The 21,014-nt window shown below is 38.6% G+C and overlaps 1 protein-coding gene across 1 annotated transcript in view; it reads left to right on the top strand.

Annotated features, from left to right (window-relative positions):
- Positions 1-21,014, top strand: part of ERC2 (ELKS/RAB6-interacting/CAST family member 2) — a 669,672-nt gene that overhangs the window by 144,571 nt on the left and 504,087 nt on the right. The window contains exon 5 of the mRNA XM_037041287.1: positions 17,988-18,125. Within this exon, the coding sequence (XP_036897182.1) occupies positions 17,988-18,125 (138 nt within the window). The remainder of the gene's footprint in view (positions 1-17,987; positions 18,126-21,014) is intronic.

Genomic DNA, 21,014 nt, shown 5'->3' with positions numbered 1-21,014 from the left:
GGTACCCCTATGATTTAGATGTTGGAACGTTTAAAGATGTCCTGGAGGTTCCTAAGCCTCTCATCATTCTAAAAAAAATCTTGTTTCTTCATTCTTTTCTGTTTGGTTGTTTCTTTCTTCCTTCTGGTCCACTCCATTGATTTGAGTCCCAGTTTCCTTCCCATCACTATTGGTTCCTTGTACATTTTTCTTTATTTCATGTAGTGTAGCCTTAATTTTCTTTAATCTAATTTGTGAGCAAATTCAACCAATTCTGAGTGCATCCTGATCACCAGTGCTTTGAACTGTGCACATGATAGGTTGGCTATCTCTTCGTCACTTAGTTGTGTTTGCTCTGAAGCTTTGATCTGTTCTTCCATTTGGGCCATTTTTTTGGTCTCGTCCCACCTTTTACATAGTAACAGTCATAGTGAGGGGCAGATCCTTAGGTGTTCACTAGAGCAGGGCAACCCAGTTGCCGTGTTGTGACACTGTATGTGGGGGCCTGGTTGAGAGGAAACAATGGCACTTGCTTTACTCTCTGTTGGATTTCAGTCCCTTCTCCCACTTCCCCCAAGCAAACTGGGCCTTTCTGGTGCAGATTCCCAGGTGAATGGGCCTGTGTACATTCTAGGACCCTGTGGGTCTCTCCAATAAACTCTCCTGTGAGGCTGGGAGTCTCTCCTGGCACCTCAACTCCCACAGGTGTTTTCAATTGGCATTTTGAGTCTTTATTCCCTGTGTTGGGACCCTGGGTTTCATGGTTTATCTCACTCCCCAGTTTCACCTGGTTTATCTGAACATGAATGTGGGACCACCCAGTCCACCAGCCGCCTTGTGTGCTGTGCCCTGCTTCACAATTGCCACCAGTTGCAGCCTAGGGTCCGCCCAGGGTCCGCCCACTGCCATTTGCATTCCTGGGTTTTGTCAGGTGCTGCCTTGCACCTCTGGTGCCACTACTTTTTTTGCCATGACCCATCTCCACCTGGCTGCCCGCCTGACTCTGCCCCACCTACCGGTCTGGATGAATGTGTCTATTTTAACTCCTTGGTTGTCAGACTTCCATACAGTTCAATTTTCTGTCAGTTCTGGTTGTTATTTTGTTTCTAAATTGTTGTTGTCTTTATTTTGGTTGTGCGAGGAGGCACAATGTGTCTACCTACATCTCCATCTTGGCCAGAAGTTGTTGTAAGATTCTTTTCTATTGCTTTTTCCCAATAACTTGTGTAAAGGCTACATGAAGAAAGCCAAAGAGGATAGGTTCAAGGGTGGGAGGCAGGTATGGAGGAGTAGAAGGTGTGGTGGGTGAAAATGGAGACAACTGTACTTGAACAACTGTAAAAAATAAATTAATTTAAAAAAACACTTGGGAATAAGGAAAAAAAAATTCTAGGGCATCTTCTAGAAACCTGACATTTTAAATGAGCAATGTGTTGGAATTCATTTAACACATATGTATTGGGAGGGCCTACTGTGAGCTGGGAAAATAGCAGGGGATGAGAGAGGAGGAGTCCATGTCTGTTGGAGCCTCAGTGGAAAAAGACAGGGAAAACAAAAGTCAAGCTGCAGTTGTGATTATGGGGTCCATGGTCTGACCAGCTGCAGAGAGTGTCAGGAGAAAGGGTAGCTGCTAAAGGCATAGAGGGTGGAAGTGGCGGAGGAGTGGCAAGCAAGGGGCTCCCTCCCTTGTTGGGGACAGGAAGATCTCCAGGAGACCTGTGGCATTTCAAGGAAAAGGGGAAAGACAAGGTGTGTGCCAAGCCAAAGAATGTGGAGTTGGGGGAGATTAGTATTTCAAGGACTTCACTGTGACTTGAGCAAAGGGGAAGACTGAGATGAAGCTGGGGACTTAAGCAGAGACCCCTTGGTGGGGAGTCCAGTAAGCCTGCAGGGATTTCGCACTTGACCTGAGTACTTTCCCACATCTTTTTGCATATGAAACTGAGACAGTCCACCAACAGTGAACTCAAGTTCCCTGATGATCCCAAACCCAAATGTTCAGTGTTCCAGACTGAGGAAGGGACATAGGAGCAACTCCTGGAGCCCATAGGCTATTTCTCTCCCTTGAGTCTCAGTGGTAGCACCCTTAGACACATATGCAGTTTTACTAGTCCAGTCATATTTAAAAATATGAGATATGGTTTATATACAGTAAAATGTACCCTCTTTGCTACACAAGAAAGCAGTTTTCAAAATGCAATATAGTTAAAAATATGGAGACAATAAAAAGATCAAGGTTGCCCTGGGCTGGGTGTGGGAAGAAGGATGACTACGCAAATCACAGAGGATGTTCAGGGTGGGGAAATACTCTGATAGTGTAAGGATAGGTGTTACACACTGGTGCAAACCCATAGAACGTCCAAGACCAAGACTGAGCTGTAACATGCAATACGAGTTTTGGGTGATTATGATGATCGATGTAGGTTCAGTTGTAACATGTACCACTCTCATGAGTGCTGTTGTTAATGGGGGAGACTGTACATGTATGGGGGCAGATAGTGTGTGGGAAATCTCTCTGTACTAACTCAGTTTTGCTGTGAACCTAAAATTTCTCTAAAAATCTTTAAAAAATTAAAAATATCTGTAAAAAATGTGAGCACCATAGCAATGAAGATATACCAGTTTCATCATCCAGTAAAATTCTCTTGGGCACCTTTGCAGTGAGCCTTACCTCTGGCAACCAGTGATGTGTTGTTTTGTCCCATCTTTGCCCTTTGCGGAATATTATGTAAACGGACTTACACATATGTAGTCTTTGGGTCTGGCTTCTTTCATGTGACATAATGCAATTAAGATTTATTCACGCAGCCTTGGGTATCAGTAGTCTTTTCCTTTTTATTGCCAAGTACAATTCTATTGCCTGGTCGAACTGCAGTTGTTCGTCCATTCATCTGTTGAAGTTGTCCAGTTGCTGTCACATGCACCCCTTTACAGTAATCCTACCTGCATGGCTGTGGGGCTGCCTGCCCTTCCTTCTCTTGCACTGCCCCTCCCATATATTCACCCACAGCAGACAGAACCATCAAACACAAGTCCAGTCACACCACCCCCATGCTCCAAACTTTAAAGGTTCCAGTTGCTCTGAGGATAATGGTCCTTAGCATTCTCACAACACCCTTTATAATCTGGGTCTCATCTGTACCACTGTGCCCTCTCAATCTCTCCTCCAGCCATTTGGAACTATTTCCAGACTCCAGAACACATCATTGCTCTTTTTTGCCTCTGACTCTTTGCATGAATTCCTTCCTCAGACTGGAACATTCTCCTCTCCTGCCGCCTTACTTCCCACCTGCTAATTCCTATTTGTCCCTTGGCTCTTGGCTTAGTGGTCACTTTTCACAGTACATCTTCTTTGACCCTACAGAATGAGGTAGATGCTTTTCTTAGGTGCCACAATAGCTCTGTGCTTATTCAGGATATCACACTGTATTATAATTTCCTGTTCATTTCTGGGTCTTCTTTCCTTAGACATGAATGAAGGTCATTGAAAATGGGAGCTGGGATGTTTGCTGCTATGTCCCAGTACCTATTGGATGCCCAGTGCTCAACTAGTATCTGTTTAATAAACGAATGTGACTGGGGAAACATTATTATCATTTCAGCTATAGCGATTAGAGCCTGGGACTGTCAAAAGAGTTACTTTATGTTGCTCAGTTGATTGGGAGAAATCCTGCTTTTCTCAGGCCTGCATGTGCTCTTATACATGATATGACTCCAGAATGTAGGGAGCTTCACCATTTTTCTGCACTACAAAATATCTTGGTGCTGCAGGTTCTTTCTTCCCTCCAACACCCATGACTGAAACTTGTAGAGACCTTAGAACCTCAGAAGCTAGAAATAGAATCCTAGCTTCTCTGAGGTTCAAGAATGTATTCCTGCCTTCCACCCAGGTGTGAGACTAGATACCACTTGATCAGCTTGACCTTGGAGGGTTGCCGGGTCTAGTTCCGAGTTGATTTTGTCACTCTCTGGATTTCTGGGGGAGGTTCTGGTTGGGTCTGCAGGCATCAGATGCCTCTTCTGTCTCTATGGTGTCTGTTCTGATGAACTGTTGGTGAATGGACCCTTGGGTTAGGAGTCCCATGGTAGAAAACCTATTTCTGTAAATCATCTAACTAGATAGCCACTCCACAATTATCTGTTAAAGTAATGTGTGAATAAATACATAATGAAAGAAGGAGTGACTGCCTCTGCTTTTGCAAAGCTATCAAATCACATTTCTTGGCAGATTAAAAGCCTTGTTACGTGGCAATATGATGCTGTCTGTTGGCTTGCGTTTGGAAAGCCTTCTTGCTCTTCTGAACTCCCCCACCTTCTTTTTGCCTCAGGACCTTTGCATCTCAGGGCTCCCTAGTTTTTCTTCATATCATCTATGTCTCTGCTCAGATGTCACCTCCTCCACAAAGTCTCCTTGAGCATTTATCTGACATAACTCTGTTCCAACTGCATCATTTTCTGTTCCCTGATTTCACTTGTTTTCTTAATAGATCTTGTACTTATTGCTGAAGTTACTTTGTTTTGTGAACATTGGAGGCAGGGAGCTTGTCTGGCTTCTTCTCCAGGTCTGCAAAGATACCTGATATTCAAATATTAGCCCAGTACTGAATGTATGAATGATTTACTGTGTACTGTCTTGTAACTATTAGATCTTTACTGAGACTATAACTGTGGGGAGGGAAGGGACAATGAGACTTGTTAATAGTATGTAGTCAGACCAGTCTAGAGTAAATGCTTATAGAAGAGCTGTTCTTGGTCATTCTGTGTTCAGTCCATATTAAATATTACAAAATAAATATTAAAGTAGTGGCTAGGTGAATAAAAAATAGAAAAGAAAGCATAATGTTTAGAATCTGGTATACCTGGGTTCAAGTCCTACTTTCTCAACAAGTTAGGTATTAGGGGGCTAGAGTTCATTAACAAATGACAGAAGTTGGTGGCTTTCATGAAACATCGACCCATAAGATTCAGAAATTACATATGGGAGACTTGCCTTAGACAATAAAAGGACAAAACACATTCTAGATCTTAATGGGAAACAAAAGTGCATAAACAAAAGCAGACTGCCTGTTTAAGTCTCTGATTTCCTAGCCTCCCAGGAAAGCTTGAGGAATTTAATTGGGGAGGGGGGTGTGGGTTTACATTTTCTTTAGTATCAAACTAGCAGATGAGATTGAATTTTTGACACTTTGCAGAAGACAGACCTCTTTCCATTAGCCAAATGAATCTGGAGCCTGTGTCATTATTTTATTTTGTAAATTCTGCATGTGCTGTAATCAGGCCTCTCAAATGCAGATGGTTACTGCTGGGGGGAATGGGCCATATTCGACTTTGAAAGGAAGAAAAGGAAAGGCTTGTTTAACCATTTCAGCTGTCTGCCCAGCCCCAGGGTTTAGATCATAGGCCTGCAGGCTTGCTGTTCACAATCTTTTTGTGCTTCTTTTCTTCCAATACATATACAATCCCATGAAGTTCTTTGACCAGGAACTTGAGAGGCGGAGAATATACAGAACCTGTTTCATTTGTGTTGAAGCTCTATCCACTGGAATTTGTCAGGTCCTGTTCTTTTTATGTGTGTTTGTTATATCTTCAGCCTCTTTGTTAAATCTTAGGCTTCCAATGGTTTTGTCTGTGAATTTAGAATTTGTTACAAGTGACTGGAGACTTCCTGAGCGCAGAGCTGTTCAGGGAGACTGGATCTTCTCAGTCAGGCCCTTGCTCTCTCATAGAAGAGCAAGATGCTCCTACCAAATGTAAACGCTGCTGATGTGTGTTCTGTTTGTGAGAAGGAAGGTGCCAGGGAAGAGGAACCGCCTTACCAGCCCCTGAGGTTGCTTTCTGAATTCTCAGACCTTTGAAAAATAACTTTAGTTATGGGAGAAAAATGAAGCTATTGCTGATTTTTCTTGAAACAGATGAATAATGAGGGAAATAGGTACTCGCTGTTATTTTCCAGACTCAGGTTAATGTAAAAATATTTCAGTTCCAGTGGGGTGTGTTTTGTTTTGTTTTTCTTATTTTTTTACTGGTTCATGGATTGTCATATCAAAAGCACCTGAAGCACTTGTTAAATAAGCACATTACCAAACCTCCCCCTGTACCCAGTGAGGCAGCACCTCTGGTCCTGGGGCCCAGGAACCTGCATTATTAGGTAGCCAGAGAATTCTTAAATGTGGTCAAGTTGGAAACCACACTATTTTGGATAATTTTTATATTTTGGTAATTGAGGATATTGCAATTGTGTAATTCATCACAACACAATGAGAGTCAGAAATAGATGACGTCTTTGGATGCTGGCTTCTCTCAGAGGTGGCTGAACAATGTTTATGTGGACGTCTACCCACCCTTGGTTCCAATGAAGGACGTAACTCATTGTGTCACAGAAACTCTTGAGAAGGGATTTGGCCCTAACCTCATAAAAATTTCGTGTCCAGAGATCCTTTCATGCTTAGCTCCCAAAATATTTGAGAGAAACGTTAAATATGTTCAGAATTACATACAACATTTGTGAAGTCAGACACAACACCATGGCTTTAGTTAGAATGACACTTGCAATTAGACGTCCCTGAAGAAACCCATCTGAAGTGAAGAGGGGGTGGATCTGCCTCTGGGGCCCTGTCAGAGCCCTTCCGGACAGGGGTAAGGCCAAGACAACTCCTGCTAAGGATAGATAAAGCACATTATTTAAAGAATCAAATGAAAAAATGAAGGAGAAAATACTAATTTACAGAATAACCCAGCAAGTGATGCTCATGTACCTAAAGGAAGAAATGTTACTCTTTATACTTCTTGTAGTTTCTAAATGAAAATAAAAAGTGAATTTGCAAATATTGCATTCAGTACTAGCATGTAACAGAGGCTTCTTTTAGATATAGCCTGATGGTAGTAACAAATACTTTAAGCTGCATTTCACAGATCTTTTACTCCAACTGAAAAAGAATTCTGATGTACAGAATTTAATTTTTATTATTATTTACAAATTATATTGACAGTGAAATCCATACATGCTGAGCTTCAGTAATAATGTGCATTTGATTTTTCTCATCTACCACAAATACATTCTGTAGCCACCAGAACCATTGCTTCGGCGGTTTCTGTTTCCAGCACATGTTACTGTGTTTCTGAAATGGAACATTTGCTTTAGGGGACAGAACATTTAGCATGAAGGATACTAACCAATAACAAAATAAATTGTCTGCAAATAATGATGTAGGGTGCTTTGACATAATGTTTCTATTTTTCAGCCTAGTAGTACATCTCCCTGCCCTTCCTCTGGGTTTGTGTTTGATTCGGGGAGAAAGAGCCAGGATTTGTTTATTTAGGAAGTAGATGCAAGAGTCTAAAAATGAACCACGTCCTAATCCTCCCCCCAGAGGCTCTTATAACAACATGGTGGGGGACCTTTTTGAAATGCTATCTCTTCTTAGGAGGAAATTTTCTGCAGTGTGAGTATTTTATCCTATTATTTCTTAAATTAAATTAAAGAGCAGAGTAGAACACTTTAAGTTGGAAAATAGTTTCTTGAATACTAGAGTGCTGTCATTTTTTACAAAAATGCATACATTAATCTCAAATTCAATTTCTTCTATTATTTCACTTTTGAACTCAAGAGAAATAAATCTTTTATTTTTATTCCCTTCATGGGTTTTAAATGTTTATTTCATAAAATTATCTAATTTCTTAGGAAAGCAGAAGAGCATAAGCCAAATTTATAATTCAAAGCAAGGATGATATATTTTTTTTTAAAGTCTCTTAAAAACTCAAGAAGACAGTCAAAATTGTAAAAAGACATCCACTTGAAATAATTTAAATGACACAGTTTTATGGCTGTCTTAGAATGACCTTGAGAAAATATTTTCCGAAACAAATTCTATTTTAAATAATTCTTTTAGACAGGGTCTTGAAGAATAAACTCTCTTGAAGTGAATTGTTTTCTTTGATGCTGCTATTTTCCTGCAAATTCCAGAGGACAGAATCTTTGGTTTTAACTTAAGATAATGAAAGTAATTTTCCTTTGAGAACTAGGTTTTTGGCGGAATTGTAAAGCCTGTCTGCAGGTGAGATTTAATTTAATCCTTTGAGTACTTAAGAAGCATTCCTGAGGCAGTGGCCAAAAAAGTGACAAGATTAGAGCTTTGTTTATTGACAGTGTGTGGACAAAAAAAAAAAAGAAGAAGAAGAAGAAGCTTTTATCCTGAAGAGTTTAATGATCTTTTTTAGTCTTAATGGCAATTTTTAATTACTAAAATATACATTATTGAAATTCAAAGATTCAAAGTCAAAGATTAATTGATGCACTTACAATTTAAAGTTGTTTGCAATTGAATTGCAGCCTAGGAATTAAGTAAAAACAAAGCATGCATGAAAGGCAGGTAGTATCTTGCTAACTAAATTTCAAGTTTAGAATACATTTAGGGAGTGGAAAATAAATGTAAATATTAAAAGAAAATACATGAACAAAAATCTGCAGAAGATCAGTTGTATCTGAGATTCAGAATCATCTAGATGTCTATGATTTTCATGAGCTTTTAAAGATGTTATAAAATTTTTCTATTTGTCTTATTATTTCTTTTGTAATTCCCCTTTTCTGTAGTGTTTTGAGCCAATTTGTTTGATGTCAGGTACTATTTGAATAAGTAAAGGAGTCTATAAAAATGAAAGGTGTATGCATGTTTGAAAATTTTTATTCAATTTATTGGGGTGATATTGGTTAATAAAATTATATATGTTTCAGGTACATATATATCTTCTATATATTGTATTGTGTGTTGTTCACCACCCCCAAGTCAAGTCTCCTTCCACCACCATTTATCATCCCCTTTACTTCTTTTACCTCCCCTACCTCCCTTTCCTGTGGCAGTCACCATACTATCTATTGTCTGTGTCTGAGTTTTTGCTTTTCTCCTTCCCTCTCTCCCTCCCTCCCTTCCTTCCTCCCTCCCTCCCTTCCTTCTTTCCTTCCTTCCTTCCTTCCTTCCTTCCTTCCTTCCTTCCTTCCTTCCTTCCTTCTTCTTTCTTTCTATTGTTATTCTATTACAGTTGTCCCAATTTTCGCCCTCCTCCACTCAGCCCACATACCCCACCACAGCCAATGCCCACACCTTTCTTTTTTGCTTAATCCCTTTCATCCAGCCCCCAATCCCTACATGCAGAACATGATACAAAAAGCTATGTAATGTACCTGAAATCTGAAAGCTATGACTTTCAGATAAAATTAGTGTCATAAAAAATTCTTATTTCCTGTTCAGTGTGTGCACAAATGTACCTTTGCTGCATATAGTGATTCCTTTGTATGTATCTCACCTTCTGTTGTTGTAGTTGTTGTTATTTTGGGGGTTCAAAGCAGCAAAAAAAATTAAAAAATAAAAATGTTTTGCATGCTCTTTCTGATCGGTTTTCGGTTTCTGATGTGGAAACCGAAAGTAAAATTATTTTTCTGTCTATCACGACAGCAGAAATGGGTTTGTACAGTGTTAAGGTTTTTTCCTGTTCAGGAGGTTCCAAAGCTCTGAACCGCCCTGCCATGCTGTCTGTGTGTTTACCCATGGCTAGCAAACCATGAAGCTCTTGTCCACAACAATCACTTAGTAATATTTGTACATCATGAGAATTCTAGAAGCTCCCTTGGACCTTGCTTCTCATTTTATGTTATCATTGGACATTTTCAGGATGTTCCATGTTATAACAATTTGGGGATGTTTTAAATTTGCTGCCTATTCATTTTATGTCTAAAAGAAAAAGTACACAAAATTCTATACTATTTGGGAACATGCTGTCTTGGTTAGAGCTTGGATTACATTTTAAAATTAGTTCTAAAAGAAAGGAAATCATATAAATGTTTTTGAAGTCAGATAAGCACTGAGCTTGGGAAGCTGGCACTTCTATTTGAGAGTTCTTATCCACTGGGGTCAGACTGCCAATGATAAAAGAGCATTCTAGACTTTAAATATTAATTATGCGCTTTGGGGAGCTGTTTTCTTTCTTGCTTCCCCCACTGTCCACTTGAATTGGACTTTGGTAGAAGTCGAAGAGTGCAGTATCTCAAATATTCCACAGGGTGTCATGATGTGGTTGGTTGTTCTCTGGAAGGCTGGTGGAATGTAATTTGAGCCAAGGCTCCTGCAGTATTTCAAAGGATTATTTCATTTTGGTTACAGTCAAGGAACATTTAGTGAGGGCCTACTATGTGCCAACCTCACGATAGGAAATGTAGATCTTAGTGGTATCATGCAAACCCTGTGTTTGACATTTTGGTGGAGAAATATTTAGCAACACAGAGTTTTCTTGAGTTTGTTTGAACTTGTTAGCCATGTAGCCTAGTACTCCACTTGAGAGTGAAGTACTCAACTTCCCAGCTAAACTCTGGTTCTCTTCCCTCCATCGTCTGGTGGGAAATGAGCCCTCTGTGTGCCAGTGCAGGAAGGGGGCCCATAATTCCTGCTCTAAAGGCTCTGGGGGAAGTTGAGGGGAGACTCAAGCACAGGGGTTGCGTCTCTGCAGTTAGATAGTCTGTATGAATCTTCCCTTCACCACTAGTTTTTCTGGGTCACTTTTTTAAAAAGTTACTTTGCTTTTTTTTATTTCAAATCAGGATGGGATTTTGAAGACAAATTATGCAATCCATTTCTAAAAAACATTTATTGGCTTCCAATTATAGGAGAAGATGAAATCCTAAAAATATTTCAAGTATAACCCTTAGTAATATAAGAAAAATGGAGAAATAAACAACAGAGGAAATGAACAGAAAAAAATAATAAAATAGCAGACTTAACCACCGACACATTGGTGGTCAAAGTATACAAATTAAAATTCATACACTGTCAGAGTGGATTTTTTAAAAGCTTGTGACATGACTATATGAGATTTATAAGAAGTTCATTTTAAACACAATGACCTAGGTTGAAAGTAAAAGAATACAAAGATATATCATGTTTACATTAATATTGAAAAGGAGTAATTATTAGTAATATTTGATAAGGTAGACTTCAGAGCAAAGAAAATCATCTGAGACAATGGATGAGATAATTATATAATAAAAGAAGAAATCTGCCAGGAAGACATAGGAATCCTAATGTGTATGCAACAAACAAAAGAGCTTCAAAATATATAAATAAAAATTGATAGAACTAAAAAGAAAAATAGACAAACACAATTGTACCCAGGGACTTCACCACCTTATAATTAGAATTATAATTCTGTTATAATTAACAGAACTAATTACAGAAAATTAGCAAAGATGTAGAAAAACTGACCTTTTATCAAGAGCTAATTGACATTTAGAATACTTGACCCAGTAACTATAGACTATACATTCTTTTCAAGTACACATGTGACATTTACCAAGATAGATCATATTCTGGGATGTAAAACTAACTTCAACATATTTAAAATAATTGAATTCATAGAGTATGTTTTCTCTGACCACAATGGAATCAAACTAGAAATAGTAGAAAGACTAAAGAATCTATAAGTAATCCATGATTCAAAGAAGCTAAATAAATAATCCATGTTTTGAATATGAAGTCTCAAAGGAAAAATACACATGTAACTGAATGAAAATGAGAGTAAAATATATCAAAATTTGTGGGGTGTGGCTATTGCAGTGCTGATGGGAAACTTTGTAGCATTAAAGGACTAATTAGAAAAGAGAGAGTATCACAAAATAATAAAGTTCTTACAGCAATAAACCAAAAAAAAAACAAAACGGCAGCATAAGTGTAAAGCAAGCATGAGGAAAGAAATGATAAAAATATCAGAAAACAGTAAAATTGAAAATAGAAGGAATAGAAAAACTCAATAAAATGAAAAGCTGCTTTTTAGAAAAAAATCAATGAAATTGGTAAAACTACAGCAACACTGACAAAGATAAAAGAAATAAGAGACAAATCACTAATATCAGAAATTAAATAAGAGATATTTTCACTCTTGTAGTCATTAAAAAGTTTGTAGGAGAATATTATAGACAACTCCTAAGTTTGACAGTTTAGTAGAAATGGACTAATTTCTCAGGAAACACAATATCAAAACTTGATCAATATGAAATAAATAACCTGAATAGTTTAATAGCCATTAAATATATTGAATTTGTAATTTAAAAGTGGTTGAAAAAGAAACACCCAGGACCAGATAGCTTCACTGGAGAATATTACCAAAGAGAATTAACATTAATTTTATTCAATCGTATACTAAAAAGGAAAGAGGGAATATTTTTCAATTTATGAGACCAGAATTGCCTCAATACTAAAACAGGAAAAGATAATACAAAGATAAAAATAAAAAAGAACAACCCCACAAACTTTCAAAATCTGAAATCATTAATTATTGATCACTATCTCTTATGAACTGAGCTGCAAAAATCCTCAATGAAATATTAGAAAATCAAATGCAAACATTCATGAAAAGAATGACATATGCTATGATTAAGTGAGATTTATCCCAGGTATGTAAGGTTGGTTCAGTATTAAAAATTTAATCATTGAACAGGCTAAAGAAAAAAACATATGATCTTGTTAATTAACATAGAAAAAGCATTTTACAAAATTTGACACCCAGTCATAATAAAAACTCTTAGCATGTTAGGAATAGAGGGAAACCTCAATGACTTGATAAAATATCTGCAAATAAAAACAAAAACATATAGCTAATATCTGTCTCTCATCATTAAGACTAAATATGTTTTTCCTAAATTCAGGAACAAGGCGAGGCTATCTACTCTCATCACTTTTATGCACTGTAGTACTCCAAAATTCTCTTCTTTTTTGCAGATGACATGATAGTTTACATAGAAAACCAAAATCCTAAGGTATCATTGAACAGAAAAATAAAATCTCCTACAACTAATTAGTTCAGTAAAGTGTCAGGATACAAGGTCAACCCATAAAAATTAATAATATTTCTATATACTAACAATGAATTGTGTAGAAACTAAAATTAAAAATATACCATTTATAATAACACCAAAGAAAATGAAATACTTAGAAGTGAACTTACCAATACATGAACAGGATCTTTATTTTGAGATTTACTAAATGTTAATGAAAGAAATCAGAAAAGGCTTAAACAAATATATATATATATATTTGCAAATGTATATATATATATGCAAAAATACACACACATACACTGTATCCATGGTTTGGAAAACTCAGCATAGTAAGGGTGACAAGTCTCCAAAAACTGACTAGGTTTAATGAAATTCCCATAAAAATTTCACCAAGGGTTTTTATTGACATATACAAGCTTATTATAATTTTTTTAATGAAAAGCAAAAGCCCCAGATTAACTAAAACAGTCTTGAAAGAAAAAGGATAATAAGGTGGGAAGTATCACTCTACTCATGTTAACCTTCACTGTACATCTATCATAAGCAAGACAGTGTGGGATTATTGGAGAGACAGAAACATAGATCCATAGAATAAAATAGGGAATCCAGGAACACACCTATGCAAATATGCCTCATTGATTATTTTACAAAGGTACAAAAATATTTCAATGAAGGAAGGTTAGTCTTTTTAATAAATGGTCCCGAACCATTTGGACATTCATAGGCAAGAAAAATGAATATTGGCCAAACCTCACACCTTAGGCAATTAAATCAAAGTAGATATGGACTTAAGTGTAAGAAAGAAAACTATAAATTTATTAGACAGACTATAGGGTGAAATCTCCAGAATCTAGGTCTTGAGAAAGACTTCACAGAACTGATATCAAAAGTATGATTGATTCATAAAGGGAAAAAGGATGGTAAACTGGACTTGCTATGCTGTGAAAGGTCCTGTGAAAAGGACAAAAAGACACGCTGCAGCCTGGAAAGGCATACAGAAATTAATTGTAAGTTATATATTTGACAAAGAGTGAGTATCTGGAATATACAAAGAATTGTCAAAAGTCAGCAGTAAAAAGTACCCAGTTAGAAATGGGCAAAAAAGCAAGAACAGACATCTACTGAAGAGGATTTACAGATGGCAATTAAGCATATGAAAAGATGCTCAAAATGGTTAGTCAAAAGAAGTGCAAATGAAACTATAATGAGATGCCACTACATGCCTATCAGAATTACTCAAATAGAAAGTAATGACGCCACCAGACGTTGGTGGGAATGGAGGGAGACCAGTGCATTCATACATTGTGGGCGGAATGTAAATGGTGCAGCGACTCTGGAAAAGTTTGGCAGTTTCTCATACAACTAAAATTGTTCAAATCCTACATGACCCGACAGTAGCACCCTGGCAGCATTTACCTCAGAGAAACGAAGGCTTAAGTTCATAGAAAAAACTTGTACATGAATGGTCATACTACTTTATTTGTAAGCCTAGTTTCTGCAGTTTTAGCACAGTGCTTACACAAGAAGGTCACACTAGTCTATTTGTAATAGCCCCAAATTGGAAACAACCCAATATCCTTTAACAGGTGAATGGTTCAACAACCTGGTATATCCATGTCATGAAATACTGCCTTGCAATTAAAAGGAAGAAATTATTGGTAAACTTAACAACTTAGATGAATCTCCAGAAAATGATGCTAAGTGGAAGAAAAAGGCAATCCTTAAGATTATATACTGTATGGCTACATTTACGTAATGTTTTTGGGAAAACAACATTATGGAAATGGAGGACAGATTTATGGTTGCCTGAGCTAAGTAGGTGCAGTTATAAAAGAGCAACATGAGAGATCCCTGCCGTGATGGAATTGTTCTGTATCCTGACTTTGGTGGTGGTCGCTTGAATCTACGTGTGATACAGTTGTGTAGAACGAAGGGCAGACACATGGGGATGGATGGTGGCAAGGACTGCACAGCATGAAGTTATTTAATATTACTGAACTGTACATTTAAAATGTTAAAAGGGTAAATTTTATGTGTATTTTACTACAATAAAAAAAGGAAAAGAAAGGTATTTCTGAAGCATTGAGAGATTAGCAGTCCTATAAATTTGTGCTTACCAAACAATCTATTTCTTTTTAAAATTTCCAGTCTGTCATGTGACAATATGTGGTCTTACTGTGTACAATCACTGTGCAGTTCTGACCACAAATGACGCATGAGTTCAAAAATATCTCACCTTGTCTATGTACTGCTCAAGGTGAGAAGTCTGTCAGTCATGTTCTTGAATATTGGAGTGATATATGGACACTCTCAATGTCTCCAGTGTTCTTATCACAGACTGGTAACAAAGAGTTGCATGAACTACACATTTGGGCAAGTGTCTGAATCAAAGCTTAGATTTATAGTCCTGTAAGAATTTCAAAGAGAGATAGAATAATTGTTCCAGGAGAGTGTAATTTGCTGGATTTAGGAGCTCACACCAGGTGTCTCCCTTGGTGTTGTAGATGGTGTTTTTGGCTGCCCCATACTCTGATTTTCTTCTGAGCTTCTGAAGGACTTCTCATGCTGGAAGGTGGAATTGTCAACACTTGGTTTCTCAGGTTCCTTTGCAGATGGCTGTGTGCCTGACCTTTATTCTGCTCATAGGTGTATCTGCTCTAGAGTTGTTGGGTTGTTGGGAATGTGAGGAGCTCTCTCTGCTGCAGTGACTGCAAGGCCAAGGCCATGGCGCTGCATGGTTGCAGGGCTAGTGGTGGTGTCCCGCTGGCTGGCTTTGTGCTCAGTTTCTGGAATTCAGCAGCTGGGGCAACAGCATCTGCAGTGGTAGCATTTGCATCAAAGTTGGGAACATTTTTCTGGGTGAATTTTCCTCATTCTGGTTCCCTGGTCTTCTGTTTATCCTGTTCAAGGAAAACAAGTCAGCAGACATAGGAAAGTATAAAGAAGAAAACTAAAATCACTAGTCATACCATTGACAAAAAACATTTTAAGTGAGTTTCTTTTATATATATATTGTTTTACGTAAGAACTTTTAAAAACAAAATTATGTTTTTTCACATTCTGCTTTTCCCCTCTTTGCATTCTACTATTTCCATTTAGTGACAATTGTATGCAAACATACTTTTAAATATTTGCATAATGTGCCCTGGCTGGTATGACTCAGTGGATTGAGTGCCAGCCTGAGAACCAAAGGGTCGCTGGTTTGATTCCCAGTCAGGGCACATGCCTGGGTTGCAGGCCAGGTCCCCAGTGGGGAACATGTGAGAAGCAACCACACATTGTTGTTTCTCCTCCATCTTTCTCCCTGCCTTCCCCTCTACCTAAAAATAAATAAATATAATTATTTTTCAAAATGAAAATGAATCAGTCCTCTCAGTTGCTGGTTTCTACTATAGAACAACCATCATTCTGACATGTAAGTGTCCATATTCTTACTCCTTCATGTGTTTGCTTATGGTGTTATAAAGCTCTATGAACACTTGTCCAGAATGGAGGAATCTTTTGTTTTGACTGCAGATGATTATGCATTTTGAATTCCTGTTTTCCATGGAGGAACAGTGAATTCTCACAGTGGTGGATGGAGAGGAACACACTGCATTTTGATGAAGGAGAAAGTTAATTATTTGATATTTATAATGTGAGTTTCCAGGGTATGTGTCTCAAAGAAGAAAACATGTCTTATTAAAGAACTACATGGGCAAAAAAAAAAAAAGAAGGAAAGAAAGAAGGGAGAAGGGAAGGTAGGAAGGAGGGAAGGAAGAACAGGAGGAGGAAAAATTCATCTCTGTTTTCCCACCACCATGGTAACCATTGGAAAAATTCGCCAAGTTGCATCTGTAGATCAGGGGTGTCATTTTCACCAGGGGCCACATCAGCCTCGAGGTTGCCTTCAAAGGGCCAAATGTAATTTTAGGACTGTATAGATGTAACTACTCCTTAATTGTTAAGCAAGAGCTCGGTTCTGCTGCTGGGTAGAAACAAGGTGCTGAGCTGGATAAAGGAAGGTGGAGGCTGGATTCGGCCCCGGGGGCCTTGTGTTTGCCACCTGTGCTGTAGGCTGAGGGCTAGCAGCAGCACCTTCTTTGTAGTCACAGGCATCTTGGTGCCGCCGCTGTTGCCACCTCTGCTGTCACTTTCTCCTCGTTATTGCTGCTGCCACTGGCCATTCCAGATTCGTGCTAAATGAATCAAGTAATCTGAAAATTTGTTTGAGTCACACATTGTGAAACATGCATTTGGAATGATTTCCTGAGAAAGCCTGGGTGCAGAATACAAATATTTTGAATGGACTTATCTTGAAGTTGTACTACTATTTTTCCTTGTCATTTTAAAACCCTTAATATGAATAAATTGTTTGTACAGTGGAGCTTTTTTTTTAAATCCTTAGATAAGACATATGTGGTTTGAAAGCAGAGAATAAAAACATGAATGATAATGTACGCAGTGCCCACTAGAAGGTCTTGGCTGCTAACTCCTGGGCAGGCGTTATAATTGCCTATTTGGCGTGTTTATTTCAGGCTGCAGATAGTGGATGAAAGTGCCTGGTAGGTTGCCAGCACATGACTTAGTTGCCAAATGGAGTGTTTAGTACTTGTTACATTTGATTTATATCACAAGTTCTTCCCATTAACAGTCTACTGGTGATAACCTACTTGGCTTTTCATGTGGCTACTTTGAAACAGCCACTTGACAACATTTGGCCTATCACAAAGTTTAATGCTTAATAAAGGAGGGAGTGAATGACTACATAGGTTCTGCTCTGTACTGATATGGTGCTTGGTGCAGACTGAGTACCCATTCTGTTTATTGAGTGAATAAATCCTATATGTGTGTTTCTCTGACTTACTTACTGTGCCATGGTAAGGTCTATGGATTTGAGACTTAAAGGGCTGGTGAAAGGGATAGAAATAGATAGAAATAATGGTGCTTACATGTCTGAGGGGATTGCATTTATCTGGAGGGAGATATTCTGCTCACCTGTGTCACCATTTAAATGCAAGTTTGGATTCTGGGGAAGACGGAAGGCCTCATCAAAACAGCATTGATTCTAAGCCAAAGTGTAACCTCGTAATGCTGACAATTTCTGTAATCTCAAGTCTTTTTTTTTTTTTTAACAAGTTCACTTCTGGAATCTTGGCCCTACATATATGATCAAATGTGCAATAAATACGGTGATCTTTATTTTCAGATTGAAAACTTGCAAGAACAACTTAGGGACAAAGACAAGCAACTGACCAATCTGAAAGACAGAGTGAAGTCCCTGCAGACAGATTCCAGTAATACAGACACTGCCCTGGCGACACTGGAGGAGGCTTTGTCAGAGAAGGTGAGCCTGGACTACAAAGCTGGGTATCAGAATTTTGGGAGGCATGGGTGGAGGGAGATCTTCCAGATGCATTGAAGAGGGCCTGTTTTTTTCTATGCACACACACCATGAACAACCCCAGCTGGGCCACCAACTCCCATGCTGACCCTCTTCAGTAGACTCAGCATACTGGAGCCTGGGTGCCTTCTAGAAATGCAAACCTGCTCACCTCACCTCTAGTCCTGCTTTAAAACCTTAACTAGCTTGTCTTTGTTCTTAAGATGATAAATAGTGAAATCTTTAACCTGGCCCACAGAGTCCATCCGGTTGTCTAATCTGGTTCTTATCTGACCAGCCATCCCTCTGCCTGTCATACTCATCTTTCTCTGACACACTCCCTCCTTTTCCCATTCTCCCTTTCATTCTACCCCACTCCCTTTCTTTGTTTTTTCTTTCTTCCTTTCTTTTCTTTCAAGCTTCATCCCATATCTCTCTCCCCTTGTTCTCTGTGTTGTAAGTATATTGGCCTTCTACATTTTCAGCTGTACCATTCTCAGGCCCTTGGAACATGCCATTATTGCTATTACATGCTATACAGACATGTTTTCTGCTCTCTGTAGGCTTAATTCTTCTTCTGAGAGCTCAGTTTCCTGAGAAGCTATATTGTACAATAGTTAAGAATGTGGACACTACAGTCAGATTGCCTGGCTTCAAATCCTAGGTCTGATATTTACTACATTGGACAAACTACTTAATCTTTCATGTCCTCAGTTTATTTCTCAGTTCTGATTTAGAACCATAGGTATAATACATTATAGCTGTGGTTATTATTATTATTTTATGAGTCATTTTCTCAGGGCACCCTGCTAGGTAAAATCCTTCATTATGTTCTCATGAATACTGTGAACTTCCCAGAGCTTGTGTTATAATCTTAATTGTGCTTTTGTCTGTTTTTTTGTGTGTGTGATTAATTGTTCTTCTCTGCTAGACTCCAAGCCCCAGAAGCGTACCCATATCTGTGTGTCATTCATGTGTGTTAGCTCACTTTCACTCAGGCCCTGGTATAGTAACACCTGCCAGGGGAGTGCCCAGCAAACACCGGTTGTGTGAGTCCCCACTGTGTGATAGGCGTTGCTGTGGGCACAGGAGATGCAGCAGGGGAAAAAATGAGTCGAAATCCTGGGTCTCCTGGAGTTTAGATTTTTAACGGGTGTGAAGGAGGAACAGACAATAAATAAATAAGTAAAATACATAGGATTTCAGAAGTCAAGTAGCTCTCTCCCTCCTAGGGCCTCAGATTTCTTATTTGTGGAATGGGGAAATGAGATGAAATGGTCCCAGAGGTTATGTAAATCAGGGTATATTAAAGAGGCCTTCTTTGACTTTTTCAGAATTACCCGGTGGTGCTTGTTGAAAAATCTAAATTATTAGGCCCCATGTGTGCCTACTGAGTCAGAGCCTTACACTGGGCCTGGGAATCTGCATTTGGCCACCTTCCAGGGTCATTTTGATGCACACTGCAGTCTGAGAACCACTGACCTATGTTAAAAATATAGGAGAGAAAAAAGTATCACGTTCTATGGGCAGATGGTCTTCACGTTTCTGTTAAAAGTTTTAAGATTATAAATTTAGGCCCTGGCTGGTGTAGCTCAGTGGACTGAGTGCGGGTCTGCAAACCAAAGGATCACACTTCCATTCCCAGTCAGGGCACACGCCTGGGTTGCAGGCCAGTTCCCAGCAGGGGACGCACGAGAGGCAACCATACATTGATATTTCTCTCCCTCTCTCCTTCCTTTCTCCCCTAAAGATAAATAAATAAAATCTTAAAAAATAAATAAACAAGCAAACAAATAAATAAATTTTAGGTTTATATTATAAGATTTAAGATTTTACCTGAAGACTTATAAGAAGTGTAAATATAGTGATTTTTCAGGGAAAGATATTCTTCTATTTTTAGTTTTCAAGATTGTATTTCCAAAAAAAAAAAAAAAAGAATGTATTTCCAAAGCTCTCTGTAATAATTTCCTCTGTAATATTTGAATGAGGGAATGTTGGTTCAAACTATTAAAGATTATGTAACCCTTTTGCAGTTTTCCAATGGTAGGATGTCAGCCTATTTGTACCTCTTCATTTCTTTCTCCAAATTTTAAGAAGTAAACATATACCATATAATTTTTCATGTTGTGAATTCTTGGCAGAACTCTATCATTTTTTTCCCTTGGCTCTATTAAGAGTTGATTTATTCTAGTTTAAACCCCAAAGAATCCCCAAATCTGAAACTACTCCCCTCCTAAAGCACTTCCTTTGCAGCCAAGGGGATGACAGGGGGCGGGGCGGGTAGCCGGGTCTGTGGGAGTCTGGCCCCTCGCCCTGCCTCCACTGCTTGACGGTTGCATCAAGTGAGGCAGGGCTCTTCCATTGCAAGTGTCTCTGAGTACCTTATTTTCAAAATGCACGTTTAAGCGTACCCATATCTGTGTGTCATTCATGTGTGTTATCTCACTTTCACTCAGGCCCTGGTATAGTAACACCTGCCAGGGGAGTGCTTGATCTCTAAATTCCATTCTGAATTTTGGAACTACCATGACCAGGATTGTTCAGTTTGCTGATCCTCAGTCTCAGGCACATGAAATCTGAATTGGACCATAGTTGAGGAACTGAGAGCTTAGATGTCTCCTCAAAGGGCTGGCAGGGAACAAAAATGAGAAAAATGGGTTTGGTGTTATGGAGTAGGGAGTATTGGCAACTGTGGTGAGCTGGGTAGTCCTTGACCTGTCTCAAAACATCCAAGTTCAGATTCTTAACAATAAGAATGCTCAAGCCAAACAAAATAGCTGTGTCGGCTAGGTTTGACCCATGAGCTGTTAGTCTGCAAAAACTATTTGCACCTGATCTTTTTTTGCCTTTCAT

Source organism: Sturnira hondurensis, unplaced genomic scaffold (assembly GCF_014824575.4).
Source record: "Sturnira hondurensis isolate 20B ecotype Veracruz unplaced genomic scaffold, ASM1482457v3 Scaffold0002840, whole genome shotgun sequence".
Lineage (NCBI taxonomy): Eukaryota > Metazoa > Chordata > Mammalia > Chiroptera > Phyllostomidae > Sturnira > Sturnira hondurensis.
This window is presented reverse-complemented; position numbering and strand designations above follow the sequence as displayed.